Genomic DNA, 16,740 nt, shown 5'->3' with positions numbered 1-16,740 from the left:
CTCCCTAATGCATGCTGGGATACCTGTCCAGAGTGCCCTCCTTCTTCCTCCCTAATGCATGCTGGGACACCTGTACAGAGTGCCCTCCTGCTTCCTCCCTAATGCATGCTGGGACACCTGTCCAGAGTGTCCTCCTGCTGCCTCCCTAATGCATGCTGGGACACCTGTCCAGAGTGTCTTCCTGCTTCCTCCCTAATGCATGCTGGGACACCTGTCCAGAGTGTCCTCCTTCTTCCTCCCTAATGCATGCTGGGATACCTGTCCAGAGTGTCTTCCTGCTTCCTCCCTAATGCATGCTGGGACACCTGTCCAGAGTGTCCTCCTGCTTCCTCCCTAATGCATGCTGGGACACCTGTACAGAGTGCCCTCCTGCTTCCTCCCTAATGCATGCTGGGACACCTGTCCAGAGTGCCCTCCTGCTTCCTCCCTAATGCTTACTGGGATACCTGTACAGCGTGTCCTCCTGCTTCCTCCCTAATGCATGCTGGGATACCTGTCCAGAGTGCCCTCCTGCTTCCTCCCTAATGCATGCTCGGATACCTGTCCAGAGTGCCCTCCTGCTTCCTCCCTAATGCTCGCTGGGATACCTGTCCAGAGTGTCTTCCTGCTTCCTCCCTAATGCATGCTGGGATACCTGTCCAGAGTGCCCTCCTGCTTCCTCCCTAATGCTTACTGGGATACCTGTACAGAGTGTCCTCCTGCTTCCTCCCTAATGCATGCTGGGATACCTGTCCAGAGTGCCCTCCTGCTTCCTCCCTAATGCATGCTGGGATACCTGTCCAGAGTGTCCTCCTGCTTCCTCCCTAATGCATGCTGGGATACCTGTCCAGAGTGTCTTCCTGCTTCCTCCCTAATGCATGCTGGGATACCTGTCCAGAGTGCCCTCCTGCTTCCTCCCTAATGCTTACTGGAATACCTGTCCAGAGTGCCCTCCTGCTTCCTCCCTAATGCATGCTGGGATACTTGTCCAGAGTGTCCTCCTGCTCCCTTGGTTTTGTAACCCGGTTTTGATTTCATCAAGTTTATCATTTTGGTACAGTTGTTGTAAGTGGTTTTCCAACAAGTCACTGGTGCATGCCAGTGAAAGTAATTGACGCGCGCCGGCATCAGCTGTTGCATCTTCAGTCATTACTCGCACACTTCCTTCACAGCGTTTCTTTGCATCTTTCTCACAGTCAGGTAGCCTATAGTAACTTTACACTGCTACTCTGTACTCGACGCCTCGGACGCGGTCAAAAAACTGTATGCCGCCTAGCATCCACACCTGACCTCATTAACCCACTTGTATAAATGCCCCTCCCATAATAAGAAACTTCCACCTACTGACCAAAAGGTGAATTGACTCAAAATAAAGACATAAATAAATGGCTGTTACAGTTGTACTGCATTGAAATATGATTAACATATGTTGAAATGTTCAATGTTATTTCAGATATGTATACGTGATTATATACGTTTTATTTTACTTACCTGTTTTACGTAAGGCCAATCAGGAGTAAGGGGGAAGTGTCACGGCGAAGGGAGGGGCAAGCGGTTGGACGAGGAGAGAGGAAGAAGAAGATGATGAAGAAGAGAGAAGGGGGAGGCTTGTGAGGGGAGATAGATGGAAAACGTAGCAAACGTCAGTCTTATGGCTTACAAGTTTAATCGCACATTACTGGAAGGTGTAGCTATACACGTGATACTGGTGGATGTAAAGTGAACGTCGGTTAGATGTTACTGCGTCATCCTCCAGTTCACCGTGACTGTCGTTAGCCAGCTAGTTAGCTAAGCTAGCTGATGTGGTAGCCCTGTTGGTTAGTTCAGCTACTAAACGATGTCGTTAGCCAGCTAGTTAGCTAAGCTAGCTGATGTGGTTGCCTTGTTGGTTAGTCCAGCTACTAAAAGATGTCGTTAGCCAGCTAGCTAGCTGATGTAGTAGCCATGTCGGCTAGTTCAGCTACTAAAAGATGTCGTTAGCCATCTAGTTAGCTATGCTAGCTGATGTAGTAGCCTTGTTGGCTAGTTCAGCTACTAAAAGATGTCGTTAGCCAGCCAGCTAGTTAGCTAAGCTAGCTGATATAGTAGCCTTTTTGGCTAGCTCGGTGAACCTACGCGGCTACTAAAAGAACACTCGTACGGGACCAGAAGCACCAGATAGCGGTCTGAGCCACCAGGGTTTGCTCAGACCTCCTCTGGCTACGTGGGATTCTCACGTGGGAACAAGTCACCGGAAGCAAGCCTTTCGTCTCGTTTGCACCCGCGCCTGGACCATTCGCGCGCACCGCCATTATCTGTCCTTGTGGGAACATTCTGGAAGTGCCGTCCTGTCCTCCTGAACTGGGTGAGTAGTTTGTCCGTTTAGCTCGCTGAGTGAAGGTCACGTGACACCAGGCCTGCAGCGGGGCGGGTTGTTGAGGACCTCTTTATTAGCTTGATAGGTGCCGGCTTTACTTAAGGTTAATGCTTAATGGGTGTGATTTGGACTTTTGAAACAGGCCCCTACCGTAGTTTAGTATTTGACCTGTATTGGGCCTGATAGAGTGAAAGTGCAGTATTCATTTTATTTGTATTTATTTATTTTTACAGTGACTAAATATCTCGAGTTGCGACTTTGTCTTGTTTGATTGTTCATCTAAAGGTTGTTCATTTCACGAGAACTGGTTTAATTAGGGAACCCAAACTAACATAAATGTAAACTGGATTACAGTGAGGGAACCTAGGGCCTTGCCCTCTATAGTCTTGGGGTAAAAGGGGCTCTAGAGGTGGGCAATCTTATCCAAAGGGCCAGGTGTGGGTGCAGGTCTTTGTTCCAACCAAGCAGTTACACACCTGTGTCTCCTAGTCGAGTTCCTCAGCAAAGACTCTGCTGGTTGATTAGTGAGATCAGGTGTGTAACTGCTTGGTTGGAACAAAACCCTTCACCCACACTGGCCCTTTCTGGACAAGATTGCCCACCCCTGAGCTACACTAATGCATGCTCGGATACCTGTCCAGAGTGTCTTCCTGCTTCCTCCCTAATGCACGCTGGGATACCTGTCCAAAGTGTCCTCCTGCTTCCTCCCTAATGCATGCTGGGATACACTCCAGTGACCCTGAATGGGATCCAGTGGGTAGAGAGAATAATTCATTCATCTTCAGCCGCTTCTCCAGGGTCGGGTCGTGGTGGCAGCAAGCTAAGTAGGGCACTCCAGATGTCCCTCTCCCCAGCAACGCCCTCCAGTTCCTCCTGGGGGATCCCAAGGTGTTCCCAGGCCACATTGGACATGTAGTCCCTCCAGCGAGTTCTGGATCTATCCCGGGGTCTCCTCCCAGTTGGCCGTGTCCGGAAAACCTCAAAAGGAAGGCGCCCAGGAGGCCTCCTTATCAGATGCCTGAACCACCTCAACTGGCTCCTTTCAACGCAAAGGAGTAGCCGCTCTACTCCGAGCTCCCTCTGGATGTCCGAGCTCCTCACCCTATCTCTAAGGCTGAGCCCAGACACCCTACGGAGGAAACTCATTTCAGCCGCTTGTATTCGTGATCTCACCCTTCTGGTCACCCCCCAAATCTCATGACCATAGGTGAGGGTTGGAACGAAGATTGACTGGTAAATTGAGAGCTTTGCCTTCTGGCTCAGCTTCTTCTTCACCACAACGGTCCGGTACAACGTCCACATTACTGCTGACGCTGCACCAATCCGCCTGTCAGTCTCCCAGTCCTTCCTACCCTCGTGAACAAGACCCCGAGATACCTGAACTCCTTCACTTGAGGCAACAACTCATCCCCAACCCGCGGATGAGTTGAATAAATAAATATTAATTAGCGTCAATATTACTACGTAATGTTCTTTGTTTTTAAATATTTCCAAATAACTTCATTTTACAGATTTTTTTTGTGGAAACTTCTTTGACCTTAACGTCTTTGGTAGAAGTTACTTACTGGTATGGAAAGAAAAAACACACACACAAAGAAAGTGTCCTCAGTATAAAATCATTTAATGTTAACACTGGACATCTGTTTTACAAATATATCTTGTGCCATAAATACAGTTGTCATTCCAGTCAGTACGCGGGTAAAATGTGGGACTATATTAGTGGGTGTTGTCGTTTCATTCTCTCTAAGTGTGAAACCTCCACAAACATGAAACGCGCGTGATTGGTTGTCGGGGTGTCGTGGTGTGTTCGTGCACATGAACTTTAACATCCAGGCAGAGAGAAGGAGTTCACAAAGCGACACACTGGAAATGTGTCGGCAGTTAGTCCAGCGAGGATTTGGTGAGACCCAATCTTGAGTTTCTCTCCTTTACGAAAGAAAAATAAGTCACACATCGGTGTCATGCAGGGACCAAACGTGTTTGTGTCACGGCAACAACCAGTCGCTCCATGGAAACAGTATCCATGGTGATAACCGCCTGATATCACAGCGTATTATTCCACCTCCACAAGACATCAAAGCTGGGACAGATGTGCATCTCACACTCTCTTTTAGACACTCGAGCTTCCTGGGAAGTTTTCAGACAAGACAGAAAAGACGACAGCATCCCTCGGGATTAAAGCATTCAAATATTCAATACCACGTGGCTATTTTTTACTCTTATTTTGAGATACTTTATCCTTGATCCCCAAATTCAGCTACTAGGAGCAGAGGGTAGCCGCCGTGAAGCACCCGGGGACCGACTCCAGTTCGTCTTGCCATGCCTGGGTCAGGGGCACAGACAGGAGTACTGACCCTAACATGCATGTCTTTCTGATGGTGGGGGAAACCGGAGCACCCGGAGGAAACCCACCACAGACATGGGGAGAACATGCAAACTCCACACAGAGAACAGCCTGGGATGACCCCAGGGTTGGACAACCCCGGGGTTCGAACCCGGGACTCTCTTGCCGTGAGGCGACAGCACTAACCACTGGGCCACCGCACCACCCACGTTACGTGGGTGCAAATACCACAGCAAATACTGAAGTATACTGTGGTATTCCTGCACAGGGTACTTTTGTTATTTAAACACGTTTATGGATGGTGCTAATGTTGAGCTTCAGCCAGGATTAAACCACAGAAAAGACAAATTCAAATAGTGCGGTCCAGTCCAGACCAGTCACAAACAAGAACTTCCTGGCAGCTCATTGGCTGGACACTGAAATAGTGGTGGGGGTCATTCCAAGCAGAGACAGACAAAAGTCTGTGAGGAGACGACAGACCGCAGAAACCGATGCAGATGACTTTCATACAAGCTTCCTCTACATAAATGGCAGCCGTAAGCGCTATCCTTGAAGGTGCACTGTGTGATATAATACCCTCCAAAAGGAATTCAATCCCAACAAAAACAAAGCTGTCCCCTCCCCAACATTGTTGTATACAAACTCCCTGTCTAAGCAACAGGCAATTAATGAGTGTAACATAATAAAACCACACACGTGCACCAAAGGAAACTGAAAAGCTTGTATTTACAGCCAATAATACTTGTCTTTAACTCTAAACTGACTGACGCACCAGAGACTGGTGCTACAATCCGTGAACTCGTCCGGTGTAGTAACCTCCAGTGCAGTCATGTGGCTCTTAAAGCTGCAGTTTGTCATTTCCACCTAAGTGCTGCCCCCTGCTGTTCAGTGATGTGAATATCAACAACAGATAAACACGAGAGGGGGACTGGGAACCAAACAACAGAACTGGTCAGCTGAGCCGCCTCCTGTGTTTTTAAATGGAGAAATCAGAAACCAGTCATATCCGGTCACATTATAATGATTTACTAGTTATATTTACAAGTCACGTTATATTTACTTGTATTATGATATTTACTGTCATTATACGTCAAGACAGTACAGATACTACACAAGCCATATTGACTGGTATGTGTTTGGACAGCACCTGTTTCCAGACTGTGTGGACATGCAGCAGAAGACGGGAAGGACCAGACGACAGACAACGGGAGGACATGAGGGGATTTTACAAAGTCCCACAGAGCAGGAAGTAGTTCTTTGGTCTTCAGACTGCGGTGGGCGGGGCATGTTAAGCTCTTTCCCGCCCGACAGGAAGGGGATACAGACTTCCACACAGCGGTTTATCCAACCAAACCAAGCAGGAAACCCCCCTTTCCACGGACGTAAACACACTGGCAGCGACATGAACCAACAGAGGACTAAAGTGCAACAAGCTGTTGTCATAAAGCCTTTCCTTTTCTCTCCTGATTTAAACTGTACGCCATACCTCCCTTGTTTCTATGGACAAGCACACCTGAACCAACATATATAGATAGAAAGGGACAAAGTTAGAGAAATGGGGAGAGATCAAATCCAGACTGAAAAGGACTCAGACAGAAGCCGTTTGGTTGACCGGAGAGTGAAGAGACGACTGATGCTCGGTTGGATAAAAACCATCTTGTCTTTCATCACCGCTACAACACACAACTATCACAGTCCAAAGCTAGCAACAGCTAACGGCTAACCCTGTGTAACCGAGCACATTTCCGCCCGCCGCGGGATTCGATCCGGTGTTGTGCTGCACCATGAGGCGACATCGCTAACTGCTCGCCTAAAGTGGCCGACCCCCTGGCCTATCAGCCAGTGAGTCTTTTTTAGCAGGTTACAGTAGTCACCCTCTCCCGGAAGCATGCCCTCACACTTATTTTGAGGACCTGCACACTTCCGGACATTTCCGGATCCCACCGCTGCCACCGAGCGCATTTCCGCCCGCTGCGGGATTCGATCCGGTGTTGTGCTGCACCATGAGGCGACATCGCTAACTGCTCGCCTAAGGTGGCCAACCCCCTGGCCTATCAGCCAGTGAGTCTTTTTTAGCAGGTTACAGTAGTCACCCTCTCCCGGAAGCATGCCCTCACGCTTATTTTGAGGACCTGCACGCTTCTGGACATTTCCGGATCCCACCGCTGCCACCGAGCGCATTTCCGCCCGCTGCAGGATTCGATCTGGGGTTGTGCTGCACCATGAGGCGACATCGCTAACTGCTCGACTAATGGGGCCGACCTCCTGGCCGATCAGCCGACCCACTGGCTGATCGGCCAGGAGGTCGGCCCCAGCCGGAGGTAACACGGGGATTCGAACTGGCGATCCCCGTGTTGGTAGGCAACAGAATAGGCCGCTACGCTACCCAGACGCCACAAAAATGAAGTACTGAGTTTTTGCTACTTAAAGGTTTGCATAAAAAAGTGTGATGGAAACCCAGTTTGTGTGCACGTGGAACACGAGACGTTGACTTGGAACAAAGGTGAGGGATCCAACGTGTTCCTCTAGGAACACGAAACCCTTATTGACTCAAACCAGTTGACTTGGTGTGGATACAAAAGTAAAAATCAAAAATCAAAAAAGGGCGAAGTGACCTAATGTGTCATTTTTATTCAGAATCTAGAATGGGGTCAAATTATTAGCAAACAGCTTTTGAAAAAGTCGTGTGTATTTAGCCTACCATAAACTGTGCAGTGAGCATGGTGGTGCTCAGTCTTAACCACTGGTTTAGTGGGACCGGGTCCACCCCGGCCGAAATGTCCACTGAAGAGCAAAACCTGCAGGAACTGGGGGCTGACTGTCATTAGAACATGCAGACCACTGGTTTCCTGACGTCTAAAAACAGATTTATTAAGAAAAAAAAGCACTAATTAACCAACAGCATCCCATCCATCCTGGTAGTAGACGTTCCAGGTCTTCCAGGATTCACCTGTGTTGCGATGTTAAAGGCTCATTAAGAGAGATATTCTGGAGCACCTCCGTAGCTGAATGGTTACAGCTCAGACCACATGGTTGCAACTACTGCTGATTCGATTCCAGCCAGCAACCTTTGTTGCATGTCATACCCCCCCCCATTTTCTGTCTGCCTCTTCACTGTTGCTATCTAATAAAAGGTAAAAACTGACCAAAAATAATATTAAAAAAAGATATTCTGATCTCAGTCATACTTGATATAAAAAGGCCACAACCTCGTGAATCCGAGGCGTATCATTCGTCTGGAAGCACAGTCGACGGTTGAGTGTAGATTCTATTGCCATTTGTGCACATCGTCTTTTTTGCATATGCAGCCTCTGCATCTTTGTCAGAGCCATCACCTCAGCTCCGGGAACATGACTTCCTTCTTCTTTCATCATGGCACTGAATATGATTAAAATGAAGTGATTTATGTTTGCATAATCAAATCAAGATCTATAGGGTCAAAGGTGTCGTTTGAACCAGTCAGTCTACTGGTACTCTCAAGCTCATTCTTCAGAACTGGATTAGAAAAACAAACTAAAAAACACCCCACACCTTTTAGGCCTTTTGAAGAGTTCTCTGGATAACATGTAGTACTGTTAATAAAGCACCCAGTGGTAGAAAGAAAGTGACCCTGACAGTGCATCTTTATTCAAGACAACCCAGCCCGGTCAAAATGACGTCACCCAATGACCAAACAAAATCCCTTAGTTTCACATGCTAATCCCACTCCTTCTCTCCTCCCTCCCCAACATCCAAAGATCAGGATGCTTTCGGTTTAAATCTTAATGAATGGATGCTGTGTCTGGTTTATGAGAGGCTGTCCTTGTCCGAGTCCAGGGAGGATGGTCTGGAGATCTCAAACATGGACCTGGACCTCTTGGTGGATTTGAGAAGTTGAAGCATCTCAGCAAGCTGAGCCTCCAGCACTGCCATTCGCCCATTCAGAGAAGTAATATCTCCCCTTAGTTCCTGTTTCAGCTCCAGGAGGGAGGCCTGCATGCTCTGCTCCGGTATTGGACAAAAGACCCTTTTGCCTTCGGACTGGGCAGGGCTGCAGTCCTGCGGTGTTCTACCATCACTGACGTTGTCTAATCGCAGGTCACTCTTGGTGATGCCGCTGTCACAGGAGTCAGTTTTCTTGAGGCACATCTCGTTCTGAGACTTGGTTCTGTCTGGGAGTGTGTCCATTGATTCAGCCTTGGACACACTGGTCCACGACTCAGCTTTCACCACCGACTCTTTAAAACGGCCCCAGCCCTTGGCCTTTGGTGGCTCCACTGATTTGCAGCCACTGGCGTTTCCATTCTGGGCAGATGGGGCATGGAGGGTGACTCGGCTGGAGGTCCTGGAGGAAGAGGAGGCTGTGGAATTGGAGGAAGCAGTAGGGGTGAAAGAGGCAATCGGTGTGGCGGGGCTCTCGGTCACCATTACAATGCTGGTGGAAGCCAGCACCTCCTGGATTGGGGGCTTCTCGAGGTGAGCAGAACCTTTCTCCATGTCCCCATCACCCTGAGTGACCCTCTCGGCAGCCAGACGTGCTTCCTTCTGCTGCCGAAAACGCTGGAAGAGGCGTCGGACAGGATGGTCGGGCGGGAGGTTCAGCGGCGCCTCGTTCTTCCTCCTCAGCATCTCTTCCTCCTCCCGTTTGACATCGCTGATCTTTCGGAAGACAATCTGTTACGAGACAAAAATAAGGGAGTGTCTTTTTACCGTTGAAAACGTTTATTTTACCAACCAGTGAATTCTCCGGTGACATTAACCTGCTGGCTTGATTTGATTTAAAACAACATTTCCATGGGAACACATTTCAAAATTAAAAGCAGATAAAAACACTGAGTGGGTTCAAACCCTGACCCGGGTAAGTGAACGTCTCTGAGTGTGGGGACATAAAGGTCTGGGTTTGGGAACGCAGTCCATGGGCAAATCCGTCTGCCAGTGCTGGGATTGCAGGTTTTCCTGACAGAGCCACACCGCTGGCATTGAGCCCTTCATCCAGAAGTGGATCACTGGAGATCCTGAGAGGTGGAAATTGGACCAGGAGCCCGTGAGCTAACAGCAGGAGGTCTGTTCTCCTACAGGTGCTTTTCACTGGAGAACGTCACAGAAAACCAACTGATCACTGCATACCAGAGTGTTGGTTCACAAGGGGAACAGTAGAATTTACTACTAATAGAAGTGATCATTTCTGCCTGATGCCAAGACAGGCTGATGAATCAACGACTGAGTGAATGAATGAAGTCACTGAATATTAATCAAAAATAATATGTCATTCTTTTTAAGGCCTTTTTAAAACAAAGTATGAAAATGGTTTAACTGTCAAACAAAAGCGTTCTTGAAGCAAATTAAGATTAAAATGATTAGTTATTATAAAATAAAGATGCCTTTAAAAGATTAACAGAGGAATAGAAAGTATAAACAACACAGAAGTTAAAAACAACAATATAAAAACAGAATAAGAGACATCACTTACAAAACAAATCTGAGTTGAAGGAAAATATTTTAAAAAGGTTTGACTTGCTTCACTTGCAGTCCTCAGTAAACTGGTTTCTCCTGAACCCAAGGCCTAAATTCATTTTATAACGGGGGGGGTCCCCCTTAAATGCTTCACATAGGGGGGCTTTATACACTTTGGGGGGATACTGCTTGTGAGCTTAACCTACAGGTTTTACCATGTCCTACTCTTGCATCAGATTGCCTTTCCTCACTCTCCTCCAACTGAAGGGCTTTTCTGAACTATATATATATATATATATATATGACAGTTGTCATTGGTTGTCTGTTTCTCTTGTTTTGTAACACCGCTGGTAAAAGGTGCAGCGCTGTAGGTCTTACAAATGGAGCAGCAGCTCATGTCTCCATGTGAAGTACGAGTCATGGATTTATTCTGAGCCAGTTAACTAGAACCTCGTCTTCACACTGCTGCTTCACCCTACTAACATCCCCTTTACCTGTCTGGGGGTCCTGAGGATTAACTGCTCAAATCAAATTTAATCAAATGTCTTTTTTCTTTTATATTTAATGACAGAAAATGAGTAAGCATAAAAAAACACAAAAAACAACAGATGACAAAAATAAAACCAGAAGAATTCAACAAAAGAATGCTCAATAGAGACTCCAACAAATATATGTTGGAAAAGGAGCAAGAGGAAGTTGCTACTTTTATCATTTCCTGCCCCTCTCTAATGCTCAGTTCCTGAACCTAAATAAGAAACTTAGCTTCTCACACATCACAGTATGTCATTCTCAATATCTGTCTCACATGACTCAATGAAGAAATATTAAAAGCAATAAAAATAAAAACAACAAAACAACAAAAACAAACATCAAAAACAATAACAATGATTTCCAAAAAACAACAATAACAGCATCCACTAAAGGTGTCACGGTCATGAGAGGCACAAAACCTTCTCCTCATAAATGTAATGATGATGCTGATGATGATGATGATTATTATTTTTATTGTTATCCTTGTACCTCTTTAAAATATTTTTGTACCTCTTTTTGAATCGATTTAAACTCCTGCTTTCCTTGAGTTCTTCATCTAAACCATCCCACAAGAACACGGGGAGCAGCGACCAGTGGCATGTTTTTCCTTAAAGCGAGACAGTGCAGCACTGGACCTACCCGTCCCTGTCTAGATAGTGCACTGGACCCACCCGTCCCTGTCTAGATAGTGCAGCACTGGACCCACCCGTCCCTGTCTAGACAGTGCACTAGACCTACCCGTCCCTGTCTAGATAGTGCAGCACTGGACCCACCCGTCCCTGTCTAGATAGTGCAGCACTGGACCCACCCGTCCCTGTCTAGATAGTGCAGCACTGGACCCACCCGTCCCTGTCTAGATAGTGCAGCACTGGACCCACCCGTCCCTGTCTAGATAGTGCAGCACTGGACCCACCCGTCCCTGTCTAGATAGTGCAGCACTGGACCCACCCGTCCCTGTCTAGATAGTGCAGCACTGGACCCACCCGTCCCTGTCTAGATAGTGCAGCACTGGACCCACCCGTCCCTGTCTAGATAGTGCAGCACTGGACCCACCCGTCCCTGTCTAGATAGTGCAGCACTGGACCCACCCGTCCCTGTCTAGATAGTGCAGCACTGGACCCACCCGTCCCTGTCTAGATAGTGCAGCACTGGACCCACCCGTCCCTGTCTAGATAGTGCAGCACTGGACCCACCCGTCCCTGTCTAGATAGTGCAGCACTGGACCCACCCGTCCCTGTCTAGATAGTGCAGCACTGGACCCACCCGTCCCTGTCTAGATAGTGCAGCACTGGACCCACCCGTCCCTGTCTAGATAGTGCAGCACTGGACCCACCCGTCCCTGTCTAGATAGTGCAGCACTGGACCCACCCGTCCCTGTCTAGATAGTGCAGCACTGGACCCACCCGTCCCTGTCTAGATAGTGCAGCACTGGACCCACCCGTCCCTGTCTAGATAGTGCAGCACTGGACCCACCCGTCCCTGTCTAGATAGTGCAGCACTGGACCCACCCGTCCCTGTCTAGATAGTGCAGCACTGGACCCACCCGTCCCTGTCTAGATAGTGCAGCACTGGACCCACCCGTCCCTGTCTAGATAGTGCAGCACTGGACCCACCCGTCCCTGTCTAGATAGTGCAGCACTGGACCCACCCGTCCCTGTCTAGATAGTGCAGCACTGGACCCACCCGTCCCTGTCTAGATAGTGCAGCACTGGACCCACCCGTCCCTGTCTAGATAGTGCAGCACTGGACCCACCCGTCCCTGTCTAGACAGTGCAGCACTGGACCCACCCGTCCCTGTCTAGACAGTGCAGCACTGGACCTACCCGTCCCTGTCTAGACAGTGCAGCACTGGACCTACCCGTCCCTGTCTAGACAGTGCAGCACTGGACCTACCCGTGCCTGTCTAGACAGTGCAGCACTGGACCTACCCGTCCCTGTCTAGACAGTGCAGCACTGGACCTACCCGTCCCTGTCTACGAGCAACAGCGGCAGCACAGAAAGCCATGAGTGCGTCGTCATGGGATATAGTCGGGTATCCGAAAGTCCCACCTCATTCAGTGGCCTCTACTCTGCTAGACCAGAAAAAGGCTCGCTTGTCTCCAGCACGTAGGCTGACATATAACAGCATCCTCCATCTCTGCCTAATATATCTGAGGCTAATGTTGAGGTCTGACGTAGCACAATTCTAAACCCAGCCACCCTGCTCCCCACTGCTGCAGAGGGGGAGCCGCGTGGCTGTTTAACCACGGCAGCACAAGTATGCGGCTTGAGAGGAAAGGCCCCTCGTTAACTCTATGTACGGTATGTTGATGGATCTGCTAGGAAAAACCCAGTTACAGGGCAAATTGAAGTTGGGTATGCAGTAGTGGATGATCGTGACATCACTGAAAGAGCATTTTGCTGTGGTCATTTGTCTGCACAGGCAGCTGAACTGATTGCATTAAACCGACTAGCGGAAGGAAAATTGTTGACTGTGTACACTGATAGCAGATACGTATTTGGAGTTGCACATGATTTTGGCACACGTGACTGTCTACGTGTTTGTTTTAGTTCCCTTATTATGTAAAATTGGCACATGGGACATGGCACAATTGACCATGTGTCAAAAGGGGGGATGGTGGACACAGCAAACAAATACTGGTTTCTGAGAGGTTTCACAAATTATTCCTAAAATGTTTGTTCAAAATGGTTAAATTTTTTGGAAAATAACGCCGTAAGAGGGCAAACCACACAAGCCTCAAGCCACCCTCCCCCTGACCTCACCTCAGGATGGATTTCACTGAACTAACGCCATGTGAGGGAAAGAAGTCTTGTCTTGTGATCATTGATGTTTTCTCAAAGGTGCTAGTAAGAGAGGTTGTTCCCAGATGGGGAACACCACGGAAGACCAGCAGTGATAACGGAACTCACTTTGTAAATAGTGCTCTTAAACAACTTTCAACATTTCTGGCCATTAATCTGAGGCAAGACTGTGCCCGTCATCCACAGAGTGGTGGAGCAGTGGAGAGAGAAAACGGGACGATTCAACATAAACTGCTCAGATGTTGTGATGAGACAGGACTCGCGTGGATAAAGGCACTGCCGCAAAGCCGTGAGAGCGAGAGGGAGGGCTGCAACAGGTCTGTCACCTCTTGAAATCCTCACAGACACACCCATGAACACCGGAATAGCCCTTCCCCCACAGAAGCAGGTCCTCAGCTCAGACCTCATGGAGGATGTGATGCTGAACTATTGAATGCAGTTAAACCAAATGCGGAGTGCTATTCACATGCAGGTGAGGTCAGCACTTCCACAGCCAACAGAGGGTCAGCTACATGGCCTGACGCCAGGAGACTGGGGGCTGATGAAGGACCTAAAGAGGAAACATTGGAGGAACCCCCATGAGTGGGGCCCCACCAAGTGCTCTTGACCACACCTACAGCAGTGAAGGTGGAGGGGAGAGTCAGCTGGACACACGCCAGCCACTGCAAGAAGGTGCCACCACTGGAGACGGAGGTCCAGGGTTAGAGACCCGCTCCGCTCACAAGCGAGGAAGAGAAGTAGACGTGGCCAGTTCTCACTGAGGCTTAAAAACCTACCGAGAGCCAACGGTTGCTACGCGACAGGGAAAAGCATTCTTTATATAATGGAGTCTGACAACAATAGGGCCCCATTGAGGTACTTTGTAGTGATGAGGCCCGTACCTGAAAGCAGGCCCTGGCATCCTTTTAGCAGAATGGGCTTTAGTGTCAGGGGAGCGATGTATTGTCTTACAACAGCAACTATTGTGATTGTCGGTCCCGTTTTATGGGTTTTTGATTCCCTGCAAGATAACAATATGGTAACGATGACCCCCGTTACATTCTCATTCAATACCTTTCGCCCCCACCATGGAAAAATAGCCTGATGTAAAGATGACGGGGGATGAATGTCTTTTTGTGCAGGAGAGATACGTGTGATAGAGATAGCTGTTTACTAACCATTGACCCTACAGTTCACCCTGGTCGAAGGTTGGTTGAAGCTGGCGAAGTTAATTGGTCATGGATAAGTGAAAATGACTATCGTGTTAGTACATGAGGAACAGAATATTGTAAAGCGCTGGTCACAGACCGACTTACAGCTGGGGGCTTGAAACAGTCTGCGGTCTGGCGCCAAAAAGATGGAAAACTAACATGCCATATAGATGCAGATGTGCCAGCAGGGCATCAGTCACAGATACACTATATGTACAAAAGTATTGGGACACACCTCTTAATCATTGAATTCAGGTGTTTCATGCAGACCCATTGCCACAGGTGTATAAATCCAGCAGCTAGCCATGCAGTCTGCATTTACAAACACTTGTGAAAGAACGGGTCGTTCTGAAGAGCTCAGTGGATTCAAGCGTGGTACTGTCATAGGATGCCACCTTTGCAATAAGTCAGTTGGTGAAATTTCTTCCCTGCTGGACGTTCCACGGTCAACTGTAAAAGTAATCAGAAGGGAGGCTGTGAAGGCAATGGACATATGTATGCAGCTTACCTGATCGTTGAGCACAGACCAGCTATGCTATGTTTACATTGTCTGAATGGACGCCTGGGGGCTCATGTTTAGCAGGACAAAGGGGGTGTTAAAAGGGCCTCTTCATGTAATATGGTAAGGGCCTGATAACAGAGGGAGGTGTGAAAGCCCTTTGAGTGTCGTGGGAGGCGGTCCTGGAGGGTCCATTGTGGTGGAAACTACCCCCTCTTCATGACAAAGAGACTCTGGGTGACTCTTTGACCAAGGAATGGTAGGGAACAAGGGTGGGGGGGGGGCTACAGTCTTGAACTGACCAATTTGGTCCCATCGTCCCCACAAAGAAGAAATAATCACATTGTCCGTCAGCCTGTCTTTCTCTCCTCTCATGCTAATCCAATCCACCTTGGACTGGAGCAAGTAGCAAGACCTTGACCCTCTTAATCTCAGATTATCATTGTTCCTATTATGATCACTAGTATTATCATTATTACCAAAGCATCTTTCATCCAATGAAATGGCTAAAAAATCTCTATATATGTGTGTACTAGCAAGCCCTATCAAGCTTTGTCCACACTGTCTGTTCAGCTTAGCATCCGACATATTAACGACAAGACACGACTGGCAGCAGCAGCAGATGATTCACTGCCTTGTAACTGGTACTGCATGGAGAAGAGGCAAGAATGCAGTGTTACTGTAGCAGCAGTTTTACCTGAGGGGAGAGAAGGGAAAGAGCAGAATTATGTGTATAAACTATATATATATATATGTTCACTTTGAGAGAGATTGACCTGAGGGGGGGGGGCACAGTTAGGGGGAGCAGGGGGCACAGCTAGGGGGCGCAGTGCCATTTATTTCAAACTTGTATGTGTGTAATACCTGAAAGATATTATTATAATTATTTAAGTTTATAAGAAGCATGGAGAATGAAGAACATTGGCTGCACACGGATTTGTATTCTCAAAGCCCATCAAAATGTTGATCTGGGTTACTAAATTAGCAGCCATCCGATCATATTCCCTTCGGTTCTTGGGCCTCAGTTGGTCAGTGAATAATCTGAATTTGATCTGAGGCAGTTGATGACCAGGCTCGGACGTGTGACTTTATAGTGTGATTATTCCCATCAGAAGAAACCCCACCTTGTCTAAACCATTGGCTAAATTAGTCTCACTTCCACCTCCTTCCTCTTCATGACAAAGAGCGTGTGGGTACATACACTCACCGGCCACTGTATTAGGCACACCCGTCCAACTGCTCGTTAACGCAAATTTCTAATCAGCCAATCACATGGCAGCAACTCAATGCATTTAGGCATGTAGACATGGTCACGACGATCTGCTGCAGTTCAAACCGAGCATCAGAATGGGGAAGAAAGGTGATTTAAGTGACTTTGAACGTGGCATGGTTGTTGGTGCCAGACGGGCTGGTCTGAGTATTTCAGAAACTGCTGATCTACTGGGATTTTCACGCACAACCATCTCTAGGGTTTACAGAGATTTGTCCGAAAAAGAGAAAATATCCAGTGAGCGGCAGTTCTGAGGGCGAAAATGCCTTGTTGATGCCAGAGGTCAGAGGAGAATGGCCAGACTGGTTCGAGCTGACAGAAAGGCAACAGTAACTC

General features: G+C 48.1%; 1 protein-coding gene across 1 annotated transcript in view; it reads right to left on the bottom strand.

The window, feature by feature from the left end:
- Positions 1–8,465: 8,465 nt before the first annotated feature.
- The window catches only part of kcnh1b (potassium voltage-gated channel, subfamily H (eag-related), member 1b), a 76,944-nt gene continuing 68,669 nt past the window's right edge, over positions 8,466–16,740 (bottom strand). The window contains exon 11 of the mRNA XM_056279987.1: positions 8,466–9,332. Within this exon, the coding sequence (XP_056135962.1) occupies positions 8,466–9,332 (867 nt within the window). The remainder of the gene's footprint in view (positions 9,333–16,740) is intronic.

The sequence above is a fragment of the Lampris incognitus genome, chromosome 5, assembly GCF_029633865.1.
Source record: "Lampris incognitus isolate fLamInc1 chromosome 5, fLamInc1.hap2, whole genome shotgun sequence".
Taxonomy (NCBI): Eukaryota; Metazoa; Chordata; class Actinopteri; order Lampriformes; family Lampridae; genus Lampris; species Lampris incognitus.
This window is presented reverse-complemented; position numbering and strand designations above follow the sequence as displayed.